This window comes from Oncorhynchus nerka, linkage group LG8 (genome assembly GCF_034236695.1).
Source record: "Oncorhynchus nerka isolate Pitt River linkage group LG8, Oner_Uvic_2.0, whole genome shotgun sequence".
Lineage (NCBI taxonomy): Eukaryota > Metazoa > Chordata > Actinopteri > Salmoniformes > Salmonidae > Oncorhynchus > Oncorhynchus nerka.
The window spans coordinates 57,896,032-57,918,869 of NC_088403.1; the positions used below are offsets into that span (position 1 = coordinate 57,896,032).

The following is a 22,838-nucleotide window of genomic DNA, read 5'->3' on the forward strand; positions in this document are numbered from 1 at the left end:
ACAGGGCCTGTATTCACAAAGCGTCTGGAGTGCTGAGTGCATTTTAGATCACAGTAAATAAGATTACACGGGCGGGGGTGGATCTGATCCAAGATCAGCTCTCCAGGACCCTGACCTATGTGGAATCTCTCATGACTTAACTGACCCATTGTCCTTCCTTCATCTCTCCCTCCCTCCTCCTGTCGTTGTGGCAGGACGCTGCTGACCTTGAGTGAGTTATTTAGTGTGGTGACGCCGCAGACAGGGAGCAGGGTACCAGACACTACTCAGGGGGAGACCGAACAGACAGAGAGAAACAGGGAGCAGGGTACCAGACACTACTCAGGGGGAGACCAAACAGACAGAGAGAGAGAAACAGGGAGCAGGGTACCAGACACTACTCAGGGGGAGACCGAACAGACAGAGAGAGAGAAACAGGGAGCAGGGTACCAGACACTACTCAGGGGGAGACCGAACAGACAGAGAGAAACAGGGAGCAGGGTACCAGACACTACTCAGGGGGAGACCAAACAGACAGAGAGAGAAACAGGGAGCAGGGTACCAGACACTACTCAGGGGGAGACCGAACAGACAGAGAGAAACAGGGAGCAGGGTACCAGACACTACTCAGGGGGAGACCAAACAGACAGAGAGAGAGAAACAGGGAGCAGGGTACCAGACACTACTCAGGGGGAGACCGAACAGACAGAGAGAGAGAAACAGGGAGCAGGGTACCAGACACTACTCAGGGGGAGACCGAACAGACAGAGAGAAACAGGGAGCAGGGTACCAGACACTACTCAGGGGAGACCGAACAGACAGAGAGAGAGAAACAGGGAGCAGGGTACCAGACACTACTCAGGGGGAGACCGAACAGACAGAGAGAAACAGGGAGCAGGGTACCAGACACTACTCAGGGGGAGACCGAACAGACAGAGAGAGAGAAACAGGGAGCAGGGTACCAGACACTACTCAGGGGGAGACCGAACAGACAGAGAGAAACAGGGAGCAGGGTACCAGACACTACTCAGGGGGAGACCGAACAGACAGAGAGAAACAGGGAGCAGGGTACCAGACACTACTCAGGGGGAGACCGAACAGACAGAGAGAAACAGGGAGCAGGGTACCAGACACTACTCAGGGGAGACCGAACAGACAGAGAGAAACAGGGAGCAGGGTACCAGACACTACTCAGGGGGAGACCGAACAGACAGAGAGAAACAGGGAGCAGGGTACCAGACACTACTCAGGGGGAGACCGAACAGACAGAGAGAGAGAAACAGGGAGCAGGGTACCAGACACTACTCAGGGGGAGACCGAACAGACAGAGAGAAACAGGGAGGTTCTGTAGGTTGAAATCAAACCTCACTGAATGGGTTTCCTCAAGTGGAGGATGATAACCACTCATGTCATCAATTAGCTGTTGAGGATGCTGTTGATTGGCTAATGGCCTGGTAGGAAGTCAGCCCTCATGGTGCTTCAGACCCATCCTGATGAATCCGATTTAATGAATCAATCACCAGGATAGAAACATGTAGCAGATCTAGCTCTAACATTGAGTCAATGAGGAACCAAGTGCTCAAAAAACTCTTGTTTATAGACCTGTAAACATCATCATACACAATGGATGGTTTCATCATTAGATCTGATTCATCTGGATTGACTAAAACTAGTAGTCCGACGACCCATCCACACCGCTCCGGCCAATTGCCACACCCTCTAGTGTTTATTTTCCACACGATTCAGGATGAGTGGTCAGGCAATGAAACCATAGCCAGTTAATCAGTTCAATTAATCTGATGATGAACCTATTCACGCCTTTTATCTACAATAAGTAATCCAAAAATCACCAAACACTTGTCACGTTTTCATTTCAACACATTTTATTTACATATTCCCCAAATACAACTTAAATACCAGTTATGCTTCATCTGCTTCCATCACGTTTACCTCTTCAGTTCAGTTCATCTTCATTTCAACAGTCTTTCCAATGATTATCCCTTCATGTTTCCTTTTAGACTTTTCCATAGTCCACCCTCCCTCCACCCTGCCCTCTATCTCACCCCCCAGGGGCAGGCTCAGTCGACGGGCCCCTGAAAGATGAGTTTGATGTGCCCGTGCTCACCCATCAGCCAGGTGCCACAGAAGGGGCATGCGGCGTGGAAGGCGTGTGTGCCGTGCGGCAGCGGGATCTGGCTCCAGCCCGCCACTGTCTTTTCCGAACACACGTGGCCACAGGGGCAGAAGGCGTGCGTCGGGGGGCCCGCGTCCAGGTACAGCCCGCCCTCACAGCCCAGCCACAGGGGCACGTAGGGGCCCACGCGCCGGCACATGGGGCACTCCCTTTCCCCGGTGCTCGCCGGAGCCGTCCCTCCGGGGCCCACGTTATGGCCCTTGTCTTTCCGGTAGCCCCAGTTGTGGTAGCCGTGGACGTGACCACAGTTGACATAGACCCAGGGCTGCTTCTTGTCCACAATCTCTCGCCGGGCCAGGCTGGGGAAGGCCAGGGTGTTGAAACCCACGGGGCACTGGGGCCGTGCGGCATTCAGCTCCTGGCGGAGGGTCTCCAGCTGCTTGAGGGTGGGGGTGCGGCGCAGGCCCGACGGGGTGCGCCACAAAAGGGTTGCTCCGCACAGGTCGATCAGAGAGCCGTCCTGCAGGGTGTTGGACTCGTTCTCCACCTGGGGAGGAGGGGAGGGGGGAGGAAGGGAGAGGGAGGAGGGGAGGGGGGAGGAAGGGAGAGGGAGGAGGGATAGGGGGAGGATTAGTAAACAAGCCCAGAAAATACTGTAACTGACAAACCCATAACTATTTGCATACGTTGTTTCCTTTTTCGGTGTTTGGACATTTATTTCCCTTCCCAACAACCACTTGATGGCACTGTGATCATCCCATAGACATTAATGCCATGATTCACATACCATCAACAGTCTAATCAAATGATTCACATACCATCAACAATCTAATCAAATGATTCACATACCATCAATTATCTAATAAAATTATTCATATACCATCAAGAGTCTCATCAAATTATAATAATACCATCAGGAGTCTAATCAAATGATTCACATACTATAAAACATCTAATCAAATGATTCACATAACATCAAGAGTCTAATCAATTAATTCCAGTAGTCCTGATAATCAGACAGGTTTGAGGCTTTATTCCCCCCCCCTTACCACTGATGACCCCCCTCTCACCAATGTTCCCCTCTGCTGGGCCGAGCGTGTCTCCCGCAGGGCAAAGACGTTCCCACACACCGAGATCTCCCGCCACACGCCCGGCGCCGGCTCAGACACAAACTCCCCCGCCGGGTGCATCACCAGCACGCCATTGGTGGTCAGGCCGTCCATCAAGCCGTCCGACGTCCGCCATTTGGCAGCCCGCTCCTGAGAGACCCACCCCCGCACACAAAGAGACAGACAAAGAGCCAAGGTAAGGGATAGTGATGATAGAGGCAGATAGAGATATCAAGAGGGGAGGGAGGTAGAGCGAGAAAGAGAGTGGAAGAGAAAAAAAGAAAGAGAGAGAGGGGCTGGGGCAAATAGAGAAAGAGGGGGAGAAAAAAACAGCTAACATTGCTTTTTTGTACTTCTATATTTAGCACAGAGTAGGACTGCTATACTGAGATGCACACACACACACACATTGCAGGGCATTCAATCCCTCCAGCGGCTGTGTTCTCTGATATTCTGTCAGTGGACATAGAATTCAAAGCAGTCACGACTGCAAGCCATTCAACCAGTATTATTGTATAAGCTTTACAGTAAATGTACGTCCTTATATTTTTTACAAATCCCCCCTCTCTCTTTCCATCCCTCTCTCTCTTTCCATCCCTCTCTCTCCACCTCCACACGAGCAGTGTGCCAAGCCGCCTGCCTGACCCCGCTTTCTGCCAAGGACATTGTGTGTGCCAGTTATAGTATAGAGGAGGTTATTCAGCCTGCGTTTCATTGACAGCAGCTAGCAGCTCTTCAGCTATTATCCAGTTCTCTAGCTGTATGTTTAGCATAGCCGTGCACCGAGGACATGCTACGAAGCTGAGATGAGTTATTAAGTCTCTAGAGTTGGGTTAGGTTAGTCATCTGGGTGTTATGTCACAATTATGTCATGACTTGGTAACATTGTCCTTGTGGGTTGACTTTTTAGTGTCACGTCACACTATAATTGTCATCAACGTCATCATTTTGTGTTAGCTGGAAGGCAGGGCAGGAGGCAAGATCAGGTGGGACCATTCTAGCCAATGAAAGGGCAGATACTGGTGTGAACAACAGGCACAATGGGCACAAACCTAACCACTATGAAACTTATATTTGATCAAATAAGACACACGTAGCAAATATGCCATATATTTTTTCTCAACCAAATTCGACACGCTCTCAAATTCCTCGCTTGGTGAGCAAAAAATATATTTTAAAAAATAAAAAGATTTTGGACTCAGCTTTCCCTCTCGCTTCTCTGGCTGTAGTCAGTTAAACCATTTTCAGAATAAACAATGCCTTCTTGTGTTATATTCACTAAAACACATATAATGTATCACAACTGCATGTATCATAATTAATAACTGCATTTGGTGTATTAACTATCCTGTCATTGGTCACTGTTGGCACAGGATGCAGTATTCATCCCCAGGACAAACTTTAAAAAAAACATTACTCCTTCCTTAATCCAATCCAATATGGCCGCCCTTCCTGCCCCTCATAATCAAGTGCTAGTGGAGGTCAGTGGCAGTACAGTGTGTCTGACTATGACTCTGGGGCTGGGGAGTACTGATGGTACTCCTGCCCTGCCTCCAATGTCTTCCACAATGACCCCCCCCCCCTCTCTCTCTTTTCCTCCCTCCCCCCCACTGGCCTCCCTGTCTCTCCCCTTGCCAACTCTCTGTCTCTCCGTTTACAAATTATTCTTGCAGAACCCCTTCAATAGCTCATTCCATGGTATGGGCGAGAGGAGAGGGGAGGGGGAGAACTGAGTGTCTCTGCCAGGAATGGATCAAAAGCTTATTTTGTCAATGAGTAAGCAAGCAACCCCCCCACACTTCATGACACTGGACCACTGCACTGTGATTTTGTGCCAGTCGATTGTTGTGTTTGCTGATTGGAGCGGTTTTCAGAAAACTCACACTCACACATAGACAGACACAAGTGTTTGCACACACACATAACATGCATTCATATCAATTTAATCACAGCTCCTTGACAGCTCCCACAATTCCCATTTCCCTGCAGTTTGTGTGTGTGTGTGTGTGTGTGTGTGTGTGTGTGTGTGTGTGTGTGTGTGTGTGTGTGTGTGTGTGTGTGTGTGTGTGTAGCATCCAACAATGCTGTCATAAATCCAATCCATTAAAAGAGTTGTGGCCCTTAGAGCCTGACAAAGCAAATGCGGCTTGGCCATCCCGGACGTGTGTTTATTGATAATTACCGTTGATAGTACTGTTGATCTTTAAACAAAGTGCAGGCGCGGGCTGTTTCTGTGGCTGGGAGCTGGGCCAACCGTGAGAAGCCCTAAGCACTAAGGCGAAAAAGATGCCCAACACCAGAGGAGTGTGTGTATGTGTGTTTGCTACGTGTGCTCCCTCTCCGGCCTCTAGGTCACCAGGCTGCTCGTTATGGTGCACGCCAATCACCATCGTTACGCGCACCTGTGCGTCATCAGACTCACCTGGAGTCCATCACTTCCCTGATTACCTTCCCTATATATGTCACGGCCTTTGGTTCCTTCCCCAGGCTTCATTGTTTCTGTTTCATGTCTGTGTGCTGTTAGTGGTTCTTGGTTTGTATTATGTTGCATTTAAAATACCCACTCCCTGAACTTGCTTCCCGACTCTCAGCGCACATTGTTACAATGTCAGTGGAGGCTGCTGTGAGAACAGCTCATAATAATGACTGGAACGGAGTGAATGGAACGATGCATTTGATACAATTCCACTCCAGCCATTACCATGTGCCCGTCCTCCCCAATTAAGGTGCCACCAACCTCCTGTGGAGACCAAAGGTGTTTGTGTTTAAGATGGGGACCACAGAGTGCTAATGGGTTTGTCCAGTACAGAAGGCTGTGTATGAATGTATACCTCGACAAAACATTCCCAAGAAGCAGATCACAGGGTGACGATTCACACAGCCACTTACAACTCCTCCACAACACACCACCACTTCCGCCCTGATTCGTCTCCACAGTATATCACACATAACGATGACATCAACGGGGTGTGATGTCGCCCATGCTGTCACTCACACTGTAGTCGTCACCGCGATGACTCACCCCCAGGAAGATGTTTTTGGAGGAGTCGAAGCCGGCGGCGTAGATGCGGGCCGTGTACGGGGCGCTGCGTTCGCACATGATACGGCACGCATAGCGGGATATTGTGCTCTGGACCGACTGCCCTCCTCCTCCGCCCCCCTCGCCCACCGCACCCTGGCCCTGCCCCCTGGCCACGCACCCTGGCCCCGCCCCCTGGCCCTGCCCCCCACCACCACTGGTGCTGCTGCCTGCCGTGTCCGTCACCACAAAGTCAATCATGTTCTCTGTAGAACGCCCGATCTGTCGAGGGAGATAGAACATAAGTGATAGAACATAGGCGATAAAACATAAGTGATAGAACATAGGAGATAAAACATAGGAGATGGAATTAATTCATAGAATTATACAATAAAGTACAGCAGAATAGAGTGGAGTAGTGTAGAGCAGTGTGGAGTAGAGTGAAGTAGAGTGGAGTAGTGTAGAGCAGTGTGGAGTAGAGTGAAGTAGAGTGGAGTAGTGTAGAGTAGGGTGGAGTAGGGTGGAGTGGAGTAGGGTGGAGCAGAGTGGAGCAGTGTGGAGTAGAGTGGAGCAGTATTGAGTAGAGTGGAGTAGAGTGGAGTAGTGTGTAGTAGTGTGGAGTAGTGTGACAGTAGTGTGTAGCAGGATGTAGCAGGGTGGAGTAGTGTGGAGTAGGGTGGAATAGGTTGGAGTAGGGTAGAGTAGTGTCGAGTAGGTTGGAGTAGGGTGGAGTAGGGTGGAGTAGGGTATAGCAGTGTGGAGTAGTGTGGAGTAGGGTGTAGCAGTGTGGAGTAGTGTGGAGTGGTGTGGAGTAGGGTGTAGCAGTGTAGAGTAGAGTGGAGTAGTGTGGAGTAGGGTGTAGCAGTGTGGAATAGTATGGAGTGGTGTGGAGTAGGGTGTAGCAGTGTGGAATAGTGTGGAGTAGGGTGTAGAAGTGTGGAGTAGGGTGTAGCAGTGTGGAGTAGGGTGGAGTAGGGTGGAGCAGTGTGGAGTAGGGTGGTGTAGGGAGGAGTAGGGAGGAGTAGGGTGGAGTAGGGTGGAGTGGAGTAGGGTGGAGCAGAGTGGAGCAGTGTGGAGCAGTGTGGAGCAGTGTGGAGTAGAGTGGAGCAGTGTTGAGTAGAGTGGAGTAGAGTGGAGTAGTGTGTAGTAGTGTGGAGTAGTGTGGAGTAGTGTGACAGTAGTGTGTAGCAGGATGTAGCAGGGTGGAGTAGTGTGGAGTAGGGTGGAATAGGTTGGAGTAGGGTGTAGCAGTGTGGAATAGTGTAGAGTAGGGTGTAGCAGGGTGGAGTAAGATGGAGTAGTTTGTAGCAGTGTGGAGTAGGTTGCAGGAGGGTGGAGTAGGGTGGAGTAGGGAGGAGTAGGGTGGAGTAGGGAGGAGTAGGGTGGAGTAGGGAGGCGTAGGGAGGAGTAGGGTGGTATAGGGAGGAGTAGGGAGGAGTAGGGTGGTATAGGGAGGAGTAGGGAGGAGTAGGGTGGAGTAGGGAGGAGTAGGGTGGAGTAGGGTGGAGTAGGGAGGTGTAGGGAGGCGTAGGGAGGAGTAGGGTGGTGTAGGGAGGAGTAGGGTGGTGTAGGGAGGAGTAGGATGAAGTAGGGAGGCGTAGGGAGGAGTAGGGTGGTGTAGGGAGGAGTAGGGTGGAGTAGGGAGGAGTAGGGTGGTTAGGGAGAAGTAGGGAGGAGTAGGGTGGTGTAGGGTGGAGTAGAGAGGAGTAGGGAGGTGTAGGGAGGAGTAGGGTGGTTAGGGAGGAGTAGGGAGGAGTAGGGTGGTGTAGGGTGGAGTAGGGTGGTTAGGGAGGAGTAGGGAGGAGTAGGGTGGTGTAGGGAGGAGTAGGGAGGTGTAGGGAGGTGTAGGGAGGAGTAGGGTGGTTAGGGAGGAGTAGGGAGGAGTAGGGTGGTGTAGGGAGGAGTAGGGTGGAGTAGGGTGGATTAGGGTGGAGTAGGGAGGTGTAGGGAGGAGTATGGTGGTTAGGGAGGTGTAGGGAGGAGTAGGGTGGTTAAAAAGGAGTAGGGAGGAGAAGGGTGGTGTAGGGAGGAGTAGGGTGGAGTAGGGAGGTGTAGGGTCATGAATAGAATAAAATGTATATGAGTGGAAATATGTCATTAGGGAGGAGGGAGGTACAAAGACCCAATTCCATTTCAATCCCACTGAAGTCATGATATTGTCTGGGGCACAGTGGACAAATGCCCACAACATTTCATTAAACAAGCCTGTCCCAAGCCCAATTTCTCTTCAAAAATGTCAATTTCCTATCAGCTCTCTGCCAGGCTGCCAGGAGATAAAATGTCAGCCTCATCACAGCCCCTGGTTGGAGAGAGAGCTGACAGAGGAACAGATGGGCTCACTGCAGCCCTGGAGCATTCCAGCCCTGCAGCCTGCAGCCCCTCGAATCCATTCAGTCTGCAGGAGTTGGGACTCCACATTCATCACAGGGATGAGAGATAGATAGCGGATGGGAGGAGAGGAGAGGAGAGAGAAAGGAGGGGAGGACAGGAGAGGAGAGGGGAGAGAAAAGAGGGGAGGACAGGAGAGGAGAGGGGAGAGAAAGGAGGGGAGGACAGGAGAGGAGAGGGGAGAGAAAGGAGGGGAGGACAGGAGAGGAGAGGGGAGAGAAAGGAGGGGAGGACAGGAGAGGAGAGGGGAGAGAAAGGAGGGGAGGACAGGAGAGGAGAGGGGAGAGAAAAGAGGGGAGGACAGGAGAGGAGAGGGGAGAGAAAAGAGGGGAGGACAGGAGAGGAGAGGGGAGAGAAAGGAGGGGAGGACAGGAGAGGATAGAGAAAAGAGGGGAGGACAGGAGAGGAGAGGGGAGAGAAAGGAGGGGAGGACAGGAGAGGAGAGGGGAGAGAAAGGAGGGGAGGACAGGAGAGGAGAGGGGAGAGAAAGGAGGGGAGGACAGGAGAGGAGAGGGGAGAGAAAAGAGGGGAGGACAGGAGAGGAGAGGGGAGAGAAAGGAGGGGAGGACAGGAGAGGAGAGGGAGAGAAAGGAGGGGAGGACAGGAGAGGAGAGGGGAGAGAAAGGAGGGGAGGACAGGAGAGGAGAGGGGAGAGAAAAGAGGGGAGGACAGGAGAGGAGAGGGGAGAGAAAGGAGGGGAGGACAGGAGAGGAGAGGGGAGAGAAAGGAGGGGAGGACAGGAGAGGAGAGGGGAGAGAAAGGAGGGGAGGACAGGAGAGGAGAGGGGGAGAAAAGAGGGGAGGACAGGAGAGGAGAGGGGAGAGAAAGGAGGGGAGGACAGGAGAGGAGAGGGGAGAGAAAGGAGGGGAGGACAGGAGAGGAGAGGGGAGAGAAAGGAGGGGAGGACAGGAGAGGAGAGGGGAGAGAAAGGAGGGGGGGACAGGAGAGGAGAGGGGAGAGAAAGGAGGGGAGGACAGGAGAGGAGAGGGGAGAGAAAAGAGGGGAGGACAGGAGAGGAGAGGGGAGAGAAAGGAGGGGAGGACAGGAGAGGAGAGGGGAGAGAAAGGAGGGGAGGACAGGAGAGGAGAGGGGAGAGAAAGGAGGGGAGGACAGGAGAGGAGAGGGGAGAGAAAGGAGGGGAGGACAGGAGAGGAGAGGGGAGAGAAAGGAGGGGAGGACAGGAGAGGAGAGGGGAGAGAAAGGAGGGGAGGACAGGAGAGGAGAGGGGAGAGAAAAGAGGGGAGGACAGGAGAGGAGCAGACACCACCACAGTCTTCTCCTGACTCTGCATTTCTAACAATCCCTATGGCATCTGCCAACAAATGGCATTTTCCATGAACTGTGACATCTGCTCACAGTGAGTGTGTAGGTAGACTGGTCCTAGGTCAGTTTGTGTCGTACAGCCAACTCCTACGGCCGTTGTTATGCTATAAAGTACAAACTGAACTAGGACCAGGCTAGCTTGTAGGCAAGAACAGGGGAGTCTGCAATAAGGCTGTGACTGTGTTGATCCCAAATGGCATCACATAGGGTCCTACTCTGTTGTGAGTTTCTAGGTCCTTGTTTTGCGGAAGCGTTGGGGCTCTGGCTGAGTTGGCATGTCATGTTAAAGATGACTCACCTGAAACATATCTGTGTTGCTGTCATGGGTGTATTCTACAATGACCGAGTGACTCCTGGACAAGGTGTAGGAGATGCTGTGCTGGCTTTTGTTGCTGAGAGCCTGTCGATGCAGAACACACACATACACAGGAACCAGGTCATATAGCCAGCTACTTAGGAAAGGGCATTCCTGTTTGGAAATGTTTTAGTACCACACATGGTAAGAGTTAATAAACATAGTCCTTTATATGTACTACTCCTGCAGTAAACATTTTATAGACAGTGTTTAATACCGTGGAGGACTGTATAATTATAATGTGACCTCTCACCTTTGACACCAGAGGGGTAGAGACATTGTGGATGACATCAGGTTTGACCCCGTTGGCTTTGGGTCTCTTGTAGAGGGCCAGGCGACTTCTCCTCCGTCCCTTGTCCCCATTGGCCAAGGAACCATTGTGCCTGAGTACAGTATGGGTCATTATAGAAAACACGTATCCAATGTTCAACATGGACAAAATATACACTTTGATTAGATGGTGCCTATATTCCATTCAGTTGGGATTGAGGCTTGCAGTTTTATCCTATTATATATAGTGGGATCTACACAATTAAAACATGTGACAGTCTTCTCACTGGGCACAGACGTCATTTTCAACTTTTAGTGTTGATTTACATCTGGTTGAGTTGTCAACTAATGTGAATTATACGTGAAATCAACCAAAACAATGACCACGTCATTGGATTTAGTTTAAAAGTTGGGTGAACATCATCACATAGATTTTTGTGTTGTTGAATTGATGTGAAAACAATGTTGATTCAACCAGTTTTTGGCCAGTGGGTTTAGTTTTGGCGCAAATTATTCCTTTAAACCTGGACCAAATGTACTGAATTTCAATCCATAATCCTTGGGTTCTAAGGGGAATATTCCTAATTCAGGTTAGTCTGAGTAAATTCTATTAGCTGTCTATGTCATGATTGGATAGGGATCACAAAATGTCTGCAGCTGGCAATACACTGTTAAAACCGCCTCCAATCTATTAAACATAATAAAGAAATCCCTCAATTTAAGCCTGAGACATGTCAGTGACATTCCTCATCCACAGCGGTACGACCCCCAACCGTTTGGCCTACAAACTAATGTGGCCCCACTGTGGAAAGGGGACATTCTCATGAACACGATAGTGGTGGATCTTTGTCTCTCTCATTGAGGGTTTCATTTCCCTATTCTGCCCCAAGGCTCCGTGTTTTATTGACATCTTTGTAAAGTAGATGAATAGTGTTTCCAAATCATGTCTTAAGGTACACACAAGTCTATTGTACACACAAGTCTATTGTACACACAAGTCTATTGTACACACAAGTCTATTGTACACACAACCACTCAGACTTGAAACCCCATATAAAATATGCTTTCTTTGGGCATGCTGTTTGTCAAACAGTCTGGAATGGGATGAATGGTATGGCAAATGGACCAACTGTTGTACATATCAACCACTAATGAAGACACATGAGCAAACACACACACATACACACACACACACAACGTCACAGCCACACACGTACACACATGCACTCACAATCACAACCTTCACCACCACACATCTCCACCACACACATCAGAGGGACAGGTAGATGACCCACCCTAGAACCATGAGCTCCCCATACTTGATGGGCTCCTTGTCCCCGGTGAAGAGTCCGTCGTGGGGCGTGGAACATGAACCCGGGGGGCTCTTGTTGCAGGACGGGCGCAGGTCCAGAGAGGGTGGGGGACACAGGGCCTCTGAGCTACCCTCCAAAACCATGCCCACCGGCCACAACGTGGGCTCACAGCTGGGAGAGAGAGAAGCGGGAGAGAGAGAAGGGGAGAGAGAGAAGGGGAGAGAGAGGGAAGGGGCAGAGAGAGAAGGGGGAGAGAGAGAAGGGGGAGAGAGAGAAGTGGAGAGAGAGAAGGGGGAGCGAGAGAGAGAAGGGGGATAGAGAGAAGGGGAGAGAGAAGGGGGAAGAGAGAGAAGGGGGAGAGAGAAGGGGGAAGAGAGAGAAGGGGGAGAGAGAAGGGGGAAGAGAGAGAAGGGGGAAGAGAGAGAGAAGTGGAGAGAGAGAGAAGTGGAGAGAGAGAGAAGGGAGAGAGAGAGAAGGGGAGAGAGAGAGAAAGAAATGGGGAGAGAGAAGTGGGAGAGAGAGAAGGGGGAGAGAGAAGGGGGAAGAGAGAGAGAAGGGGAGAGAGAGAGAAGGGGAGAGAGTGAGAAAGAAATGGAGAGAGAGAAGGGAGAGAGAGAGAAGGGGGAGAGAGAGAGAAGCAAGACAATCAGTGAAGTGAGAATGATACAACTGTAGACCATCACTGATGTATCATCACAGTATCAAACAGGGTCTTCCCTCCCTCCCTCATCCACCTGTCAGGTGTCCTTAGAATGGGACAATGTCATGAAAGGTCTCTAATCATTTCAAATGACTGGCATGAGGGGGGATGTCAGTTAGTCCTAATGCAAAGGAGCCTCTCAGCGTGACAGCTTGTCAAGTCAGGAAAACAACTCACTTCCTCTTGGCATCCATTTGTGTTGGTTCATTACTGGCTCAAGCCCCCTGCACCTAAAAGCTAACCAATAGGCTTAATCTATGTTATGCGGCCCTCATCGTAGATGCTGCATTTGTGGTCAGACTCAGACAGTCATCCTGATGTTGTTGCTATACTAGGTCGCCTAATTGTAATTCTGCATTATGTGACTGAACAGAAGTACTGTCTCTTCTTTGCTGACTTGATGCATTTACATTACAGTGTAATTGTGTGAGTCCACGACAGGCAAAACTAATGGGACTGGATTTGGGCCTAGCATTTCCACACAGGCAGCTAAACAAACGCCTAAATCAACAGCCTCAGTTTGTACCGCATTGTGTATCTGTCTGACATATCCTACCATTGTTCTAAATTAACTTGTGCTTCCTAGAGCTTTTAAAGTTAGCAACCAGATAACCATCAATCAATGTTCTGTCATGTCCGAGATTTTTAACGAGCCCTGTGAGAGTTTCAACCTTTCCCTGGGCACCGGGTCCCATCCAAGGGTGGACCCGGTTCAACATTATTGGTTTTCATTTCTTACTAAAGGTTTATGGGTGTCTGGCTGCCCGTGGCACTTCAACGGTTCGATTGGGGGCCCTGTCAAATTAAAACAAGCACTTGGCATTAAATGAATTGGACTAAAAATATATTTTTATGATAGCCTAATGCAATTGTATAATACCACAGGGTCACATTTTTTTGTGGCGCTTTACAGTAACAAGCATCATATTTGATGAATTATGAACAGAGGGGAAGAAATGATATCCTAAACAGTGGGTGTGCGTGTGTTTAGTAAATGACTCACAATATTCATTTACATGTAGATCCTTTGACATTTGCAAATGTCGCTACACAAGTAAAAACAAACCTCTCCATTGCTATCTGTGTTGGCAATGAGACAAACACAAATTCCATGCCAATGTTTAATATAAAAACTCTGTTATTCATCAGCAGTGGGCGAGACCACCTATACCACAAACCCAATGACATCACACAGCCAGCCTTATAGACTAATGCCTTGTTCCCTATTGATGGACCATGCAGATGGTATATGTCCACAATCAAATTAACATCTTTTTTAAATTTTATTTTACCTTTATTTAACCAGGCAAGTCAGTTAAGAACAAATTCTTATTTTCAATGACGGCCTAGGAACAGTGAGTTAACTGCCTGTTCAGGGGCAGAACGACAGATTTGTACCTTGTCAGCTCGGGGGTTTGAACTTGCAACCTTCCGGTTACTAGTCCAACGCTCTAACCACTAGGCTACCCTGCTGCCCCTGATAGAGTTGGGGTTATAAACATACTGGAATTCCAACTCTCCAATATGTTATCTTCTCCCAGCAGCACACATACTGTACGTCTGATCATAGAATTGGATTTACTAGAACTGTCCATTTCTATTCTATTTCTATGTGACTGATATCCTAGATAGCCTTGAGTTTGTGCTTTCATCCCTCTAAATGAATGGCCAGACCAGACAAAGAGCATGGGAACTACAGCTGTACCGACGAGTTGTCAATTGCGTCATGATGTGAACATCAGACTTTATTCAATATAAACACGTCTAATCGGAAGCCAGCGGGGAGAATATCCCCTCGTAATCAGATGACAGGATGACATAGAGCAGATTTAGTCAGCCGGTCACCATTTCATTACGGCTCTCCATTGCTATGGCTGGGAGATGGAATGGTAGAGGCATGGGATGGACAGAGCGAATGGACAAGGGGGAGGTAGAAATAGAGAGAGAGAGAGAGAGAGAGAGGGTGAGGGGTTATAGAGAGAAAGAGAAAGAGAGAGAGAGAGAGAGAGAGAGAGAGAGAGAGAGGGTGAGGGGTTATAGAGAGAAAGAGAAAGAGAAAGAGGAGAGAGAAACAAAGAAAAGCCGTGTGACAAGACAGAAAAGGAAAAAGCATGGTGGCATGGTGGCATGGCTGGATGGATGGATGGAGGAGGAGGAGTGGGAGGAGACGTGGGATGGGGGGGTTCGAGGGCAAGGAGAGGTAGAAGAGAAAAAAGAGAGGTAGAGACATAAAACCTTGTCCTGGTGTGTACAAGACAGACAGACAGGCCGACAGAGGGTGGGATTGAGGGAGGGGGAGAGTGTATGTGTATGCATGCATGCGGGTGCAGGGGTTTGGCAGGGTGATGGATTGCTTGTTCTCTGCCATGCACTTTCTAATCAAGCCAACACCACAACCTGGGGGTGGAGAGAGAGAGAGAGAGAGAGAGACAGAGAGAGAGAGAGAGAGAGAGAGAGAGAGAAAGAGGGTGGGGGGTTATAGAGAGAAAGAGGGGAGAGAAACAAAGAAAAGCAGTGTGACAAAGGAAGACAAAGGGAAATGGAATTATAGAGAGAGAGAGAGCGAGAGAGAGAGAAAGAGAGAGAGAGAAAGAGAGAGAAAGAGAGAGAGAGAGAGAGAGAAAGAAAAAAAGAGAGAGAGAGAGAGAGAGAGAGAGAGAGAGAAAGAAAGAGATCAAGAGAGAGAGAGAGAGAAAGAGAGAAAGATGGGTGCAGCTCTTCCATCTCCATCCATTTATAAATTAACAGAGAGCTAAATATATACACCAGGAAATGATCTCAGGAATAAATTATGAATTCCTCGCAACATTGATCATATTTTTTTCCTCTTTAGCCATTTAAAAATAACATTTTTTATATTCTTCCATATCAGATTTTTTTTTGCCACTGTCATATCAGTAGTATACAATTATAGAGGTTGGGATATCAGTTGAGTTATTGTTTGTGGTTTATCACTCGTAGCAGTGGTACTGATGTTTGCACAGTAGCGCCACTATCATTGCTTGTAGTATTAGGGTTATTACTGTAGTGCATTCCATGTTATTGACTAGACACTGCTCCCTGACGCTGAATATCATAGTGAATAAATCTGAGCTGCTGATGACCATACTGTCGTGGTGTCTCTGACTCCAGAGGGAAAGACGGAAACAAGCCAGAGACTTAGACGTAGTACCTTGCTAAGAAAAGCAAGATGTTGGCATGAGATAAACAGTAAATCTACTGTATGTTGACGTTCATATCTCTACCTCGATTCCTGACTTTGCCCAGTGCCAGCTGATAGAGGCTATCTAACTGTGTGCACAGGCACATGAGAACATACTACGCTATTGGCTCACCTTGTGTTATGGCATTGATTGCCAGTCACTGGTCGGTCATGGTCTATGGTAGTTAAGGCGTCACCTGTTATCGAGGCAGACACCAACAAATCCTGATAGCACCGGTGTTGTGTACTGTCTGTGATCGACCGGTGTTGTGTACTAATGGCCCTACCTGAGACTGTCTGTGACTGACCGGTGTTGTGTACTAATGGCCCTACCTGAGACTGTCTGTGATCGACCGGTGTTGTGTACTAATGGCCCTACCTGAGACTGTCTGTGACTGACCGGTGTTGTGTACTAATGGCCCTACCTGAGACTGTCTGTGACTGACCGGTGTTGTGTACTAATGGCCCTACCTGAGACTGTCTGTGATGGACTGGTGGTGTGTACTAATGGCCCTACCTGAGACTGTCTGTGATGGACTGGTGTTGTGTACTAATGGCCCTACCTGAGACTGTCTGTGATGGACTGGTGTTGTGTACTAATGGCCCTACCTGAGACTGTCTGTGATCGACTGGTGTTGTGTACTAATGGCCCCACCTGAGACTGTCTGTGATCGACCGGTGTTGTGTACTAATGGCCCTACCTGAGACTGTCTGTGATGGACTGGTGTTGTGTACTAATGGCCCCACCTGAGACTGTCTGTGACTGACCAGTGTTGTGTACTAATGGCCCTACCTGAGACTGTCTGTGACTGACCGGTGTTGTGTACTAATGGCCCCACCTGAGACTGTCTGTGATCGACCGGTGTTGTGTACTAATGGCCCTACCTGAGACTGTCTGTGACTGACCGGTGTTGTGTACTAATGGCCCCACCTGAGACTGTCTGTGATCGACCGGTGTTGTGTACTAATGGCCCCACCTGAGACTGTCTGTGACTGACCGGTGTTGTGTACTAATGGCCCCACCTGAGACTGTCTGTGATCGACCGGTGTTGTGTACTAATGGCCCTACCTGAGACTGTCTGTGACTGACCGGTGTTGTGTACTAATGGCCCTACCTGAGACTGTCTGTGACAGACCGGTGTTATGTACTAATGGCCCTACCTGAGACTGTCTGTGACAGACCGGTGTTATGTACTAATGGCCCTACCTGAGACTGTCTGTGACTGACCGGTGTTGTGTACTAATGGCCCTACCTGAGACTGTCTGTGACAGACCGGTGTTATGTACTAATGGCCCTACCTGAGACTGTCTGTGACTGACCAGTGTTGTGTACTAATGGCCCTACCTGAGACTGTCTGTGATCGACCGGTGTTGTGTACTAATAGCCCTACCTGAGACTGTCTGTGACTGACTGGTGTTGTGTACTAATGGCCCTACCTGAGACTGTCTGTGACTGACCAGTGTTGTGTACTAATGGCCCTACCTGAGACTGTCTGTGACTGACCAGTGTTGTGTACTAATGGCCCTACCAGAGACTGTCTGCGACAGACCGGTGTTATGTACTAATGGCCCTATCTGAGACTGTCTGTGATCGACCAGTGTTGTGTGATGCAGTATGTATGATGGAGTAGAATGTCCGTCAGTCCTGAATGGCCCTCACTGGCCCTATCTGGGTATACAGTCAGTGGAGTGGACAGCATAGCACCTCAGAGAGAGACAGAGAGAGAAAGTGTGTGTGTGTCTGTTTCTTCTCTCCTTTCATCAAATTTTATGAGGGTTCCACCTAATCAGGTTAGGAAAACCACTCTATGTTCTACACTAGATAATAGAAGGAGACAAATCCTGATTTCACATTAAGCTGACACACAGACTGTAGCAATAGAGGATGCCTTGGAGAACAACAACAACAGTAACATCCATTACCAGGGCCAACATCCACGCCATACTATACCTTAGTCAACGTTCTACCTCTATCCTCTTGGAAAACAACAACAACAGTAACATCCATTACCAGGGCCAACATCCACGCCATACTATACCTTAGTCAACGTTCTACCTCTATCCTCTTGGAAAACAACAACAACAGTAACATCCATTACCAGGGCCAACATCCACGCCATACTATACCTTAGTCAACGTTCTACCTCTATCCTCTTGGAAAACAACAACAACAGTAACATCCATTACCAGGGCCAACATCCACGCCATACTATACCTTAGTCAACGTTCTACCTCTATCCTCTTGGAAAACAACAACAACAGTAACATCCATTACCAGGGCCAACATCCACGCCATACTATACCTTAGTCAACGTTCTACCTCTATCCTCTTGGAAAGGGTCCCTCTTTCATTGATAACACTATTTATTCCCCTTCAAAGTTGCATTACGGTCTCTTTGTCAGGTCTTTTTAGGTGATACATCTTTGGTTCAAAGTACCTTTTTGCTTGTTTACAGATAGGGATTCAGAATTGCAGCACATTCTCTTCCTTTGAGACTACTCTTTGTCAGGTTCAACTGGGTTCATATCTCAAATGGTTCAACTGGGTTCATATCTCAAATGGTTCAACTGGGTTCATATCTCATATGGTTCAACTGGGTTCATATCTCAAATAGTTAAACTGGGTTCATATCTCAAATAGTTAAACTGGGTTCATATCTCAAATAGTTCAACTGGGTTCATATCTCAAATAGTTAAACTGGGTTCATATCTCAAATAGTTAAACTGGGTTCATATCTCAAATAGTTAAACTGGGTTCATATCTCAAATAGTTCAACTGGGTTCATATCTCAAATGGTTCAACTGGGTTCATATCTCAAATAGTTCAACTGGGTTCATATCTCAAATAGTTAAACTGGGTTCATATCTCAAATAGTTAAACTGGGTTCATATCTCAAATGGTTCAACTGGGTTCATATCTCAAATTGTTCAACAGGGTTCATATCTCAAATAGTTCAGCTGGGTTCATATTTCAAATAGTTCAACTGGGTTCATATCTCAAATAGTTCAACTGGGTTCATATCTCAAATAGTTCAACTGGGTTCATATCTCAAATAGTTCAACTGGGTTCATATCTCAAATGGTTCAACTGGGTTCATATCTCAAATAGTTAAACTGGGTTCATATCTCAAATAGTTAAACTGGGTTCATATCTCAAATGGTTCAACTGGGTTCATATCTCAAATGGTTCAACTGGGTTTATATCTCAAATGGTTCAACTGGGTTTATATCTCAAATGGTTCAACTGGGTTCATATCTCAAATGGTTCAACTGGGTTCGGACTACACTTGGCCTACGCTCCCCTAAAGACTACATAATATTTTGTTGGTAGGCAATAAAATAAAATAAATCTCCTCTCTATGTTATTGCCACCTCCACCTACCTGCTTGACCCTCTGGCTCTACAGGAAGACACAGGTGGGTCGCTTTGTTACCTCATCACCTCTCCACTTCTACAGGAAGACACAGGTGGGCTGCTCTGTTACCTCATCATCTCTCCACCTCTACAGGAAGACACAGGTGGGTCGCTCTGTTACCTTATCACCTCTCCATCTCTACAGGAAGACACAGGTGGGCTGCTCTGTTACCTCATCATCTCTCCACCTCTACAGGAAGACACAGGTGGGTCGCTCTGTTACCTCATCACCTCTTCACCTCTACAGGAAGACACAGGTGGGTCGCTCTGTTACCTCATCACCTCTCCACCTCTACAAGAAAGCAAAGGTGGGCTGCTCTGATACCTCATCACCTCTCCACCTCTACAGGAAGACACAGGTGGGCTGCTCTGTTACCTCATCACCTCTCCACCTCTACAGGAAGACACAGGTGGGTCGCTCTGTTACCTCATTACCTCTCTACCTCTACCACACACACTCTCCCCAGCCATTGTCCGGGTTCGGGTTTGGCTGGGGTAGGCCGTCATTGTAACTAAGAATTTGTTCTTAACTAACTTGTCGAGTTAAATAAAGGTTAAATCCATTTTTAAAATGATGGTTGTCTTTATTTACTCTAAGAAGTTGTAAACAGCATTAATGTAGTTGTAAACAGTATTAATTAAGTTGTAAATATTACTAATTAAGTTGTAAACAGTATTAATTCAGTTGTAAACAGTATTAATGAAGTTGTAAACAGTATTAATGAAGTTGTAAACAGTATTAATGAAGTTGTAAACCGTATTAATTAAGTTGTAAATAGTACTAATTAAGTTGTAAACAGTATTAATTCAGTTGTAAACAGTATTAATGAAGTTGTAAACAGTATTAATGAAGTTGTAAACAGTATTAATGAAGTTGTAAACAGTATTAATAAAGTTGTAAACAGTATTAATGTAGTTGTAAACAGTATTAATTAAGTTGTAAACAGTATTAATTAAGTTGTAAACAGCATTAATGAAGTTGTAAACAGTATTAATGAAGTTGTAAACAGTATTAATGAAGTTGTAAACAGTATAAATGTAGTTGTAAACAGCATTAATTAAGTTGTAAACAGTATTAATGTAGTTGTAAACAGCATTAATTAAGTTGTAAATAGCATTAATATCGTTCTAAACAGTATTAGTGAAGTTGTAAACAGTATTAATGAAGTTGTAAACAGTATTAATGTAATTGTACACAGCATTAAGTTGTAAACAGTATTAATTAAGTTGTAAACAGTATTAATTAAGTTGTAAACAGTAGTTGTAAACAGTATTAATAAAGGTGTGAACCTTATTAATTAAGTTGTAAACCATATTAATGTGGTTATAAACAGTATTAATGAAGTTATAGACAGTTTTAATGAAGTTGTATATTTACTCTATAGGAGGAAGAGGAGGAGTAAACAGTGAAGAAGGATAAACAAAACAGACAGCCTCCCAGTAGGCTCTATTAAGGGCACAACAAGAGAACACCAAGACCTCTTTAACAAGACTACTGTACATCATAGGGAATAGGAGACTGGTTATGGTGCACACAAATTGAAAATGAGTGTCTCAAAACATACTGTTGAATCATGAGTGTGTGTGTGAGTGAATGAGTGTGTGTGTATGTTATGCTGTGGACACAATACAGTATATGGCAAATTAACACTGATTTCTTAGACTGAGGCTTGAGTTTATTTCTAGATCTATTAAATGTACAGATCAACCTACCTATACAGCTTATCATTAGAACTTCACAATATGTTTGTGTGTTGGACAAGAGGTCCTAAAGGAACCAAACATGCTCAATAATTGTTCTTACATAATATTGACACACTTCCAGGTTCCACACTGTGTACTTGTCCTCCAAAGTATGCGGGAGTTGTGAGCCATCTTGGTCCCCATTATCATCATGCCTGTCTCATCAAGCAGGCCTCCCCAAAGAACAGAATTTGCCACGCACCAATAATCAGAATAAATCAACTATGCACAAAGCCCGTTGGTTCTGCAATAAGGCTAAACTAGACATATTCTGATATGTATGTAAAACCATCTAGCTACACACTGATTTGAGCGATGAGAAAATGATCACGGCTGGTTCTGTGCCTTCAACCGGCAGATTGCAGAGGATTGCGTCTCCCTCTGTCACACTCACAACGGTCGTCTATGATCGCTTTAAGATGCAGTTGTGTTAACAAGGACTTGTCATTTGACTTTAAATAATGACAGCCGTAACCGTATGGAATGATGACATTTCCGTTGGTTATAAATATTGTAGCTATAACCACCTTTGTTTAATGTGCGTATAGGCTTGCTGAAAGAACCATCACTGAAAAAGATATATTAAGCTATATGAAAACATGTTGTTATGTTATTATAACATCAAAAATGTAATTAAATGTTATTACGGTGGAACGTGACGGTCTGTTTATTACAGTATCTTTAAACTTAATGAGGTTAGTGTATATTTTAATAGCCTATCCATTGTAATATGTTGTTCTTTGTTCAACGTTTCTCGGCTCCATATCACAGCAGTCTATGAGGCAGGGAAGTACACAAGGGAATCCACTGCACAGACAATACATACTACAATGTAAGACATCACCACGCACGCAAGCACACACGCACGGACAACAAAATAGGCTCTCCTATCTCCTAGCATCGTGTCATGAATGTAACAAAAGAAGAAAAAAGCACACGACCGGCCAATTGACACCACACTTCAGCACCCAAAAACACAATGATGGCCAGTAATTTAACAGGTAGCCAAATTAATCAATAAATACCCGCTGATGTTTTCCGAAGTAGGTCCGTAAATTGTTGTATTCCCTTTTAGATTGTGTCAATCCCCGTGTGGCCTCAATATCGGGCGTCGTGCCGTTGTTAAAAGACCACCTGCTAAGGTAAATTGGATGGAACAACCATTGGACAGAACAGTCGGCATTGCCTCTCCGTTGTCATCGGGTACATGGGAGACTGCGAGATGCTCTTTCCCCCTGGAGACTAATCGTGGTCCAGACACCCGGTTGTCACGCCCATCTCTCTCTAGCGCTGCTCTCCTTTGGTGAAAACTCAGTAGTCACACCGATCCACCATCGCCCACATTAATGCGTCTCTGCAGTTGGTCAGGATTCCGCGACTATTGCGTAAGGCCGTCTTCAGATTCGCACAACGTGCTGGCTCCAGCTATCTGCTGATTCCTGAGCGTGGTACTTGTACTGTACAGTAGGTAAGCTACTGTAAAAAAAAAAGAAAAAAGGCGCGCTTCAGGCAGGTACAGTAGCATGTGTAGATTAGTCTGTGTGAATGACAATGTTTTTTAGTTTTTTTTCAGAAACACCTCACTGCTCTAAATTCTAGGGAGATATGATGTGGCTGTACATTTGAAGAATGAGCAAGCCGTTGACCTGCTGAGAAACATATGCTACCTTTCCCCAAGGCAAAAAAGGTAATTTCCTGCTACTTATGGGTAAATATTTAAATTATATTAATAATAATGTATAACAAATGTTAAAGTAGGCCTATAATAAAATTAAGAGGATTTGCATGTAGAGTTATGCTTTGCGTCTGCTTAATAAAACGTGGAAAAAAATAATCAAATGCTCTAATACAAACATTCCTTAATGTTTTTTTGTTAATTGACTGCCATT

The 22,838-nt window shown here is 46.9% G+C and overlaps 1 protein-coding gene across 1 annotated transcript; it reads right to left on the reverse strand.

Annotated features, from left to right (window-relative positions):
* Positions 1–1,850: 1,850 nt before the first annotated feature.
* peli3 (pellino E3 ubiquitin protein ligase family member 3) lies at positions 1,851–22,266 on the reverse strand. The gene is made up of 7 exons (XM_029667106.2): positions 21,975–22,266; positions 11,873–12,061; positions 10,561–10,690; positions 10,251–10,352; positions 6,245–6,523; positions 3,184–3,372; positions 1,851–2,660 (listed from the first exon to the last, which is right to left on the reverse strand). Exons 2-7 carry the CDS (start codon positions 12,031–12,033, stop codon positions 2,058–2,060), a joined length of 1,464 nt encoding a protein of 487 aa, XP_029522966.1. The 5' UTR covers positions 12,034–12,061; positions 21,975–22,266; the 3' UTR covers positions 1,851–2,057.
* Between the last annotated feature and the right edge of the window lie 572 nt (positions 22,267–22,838).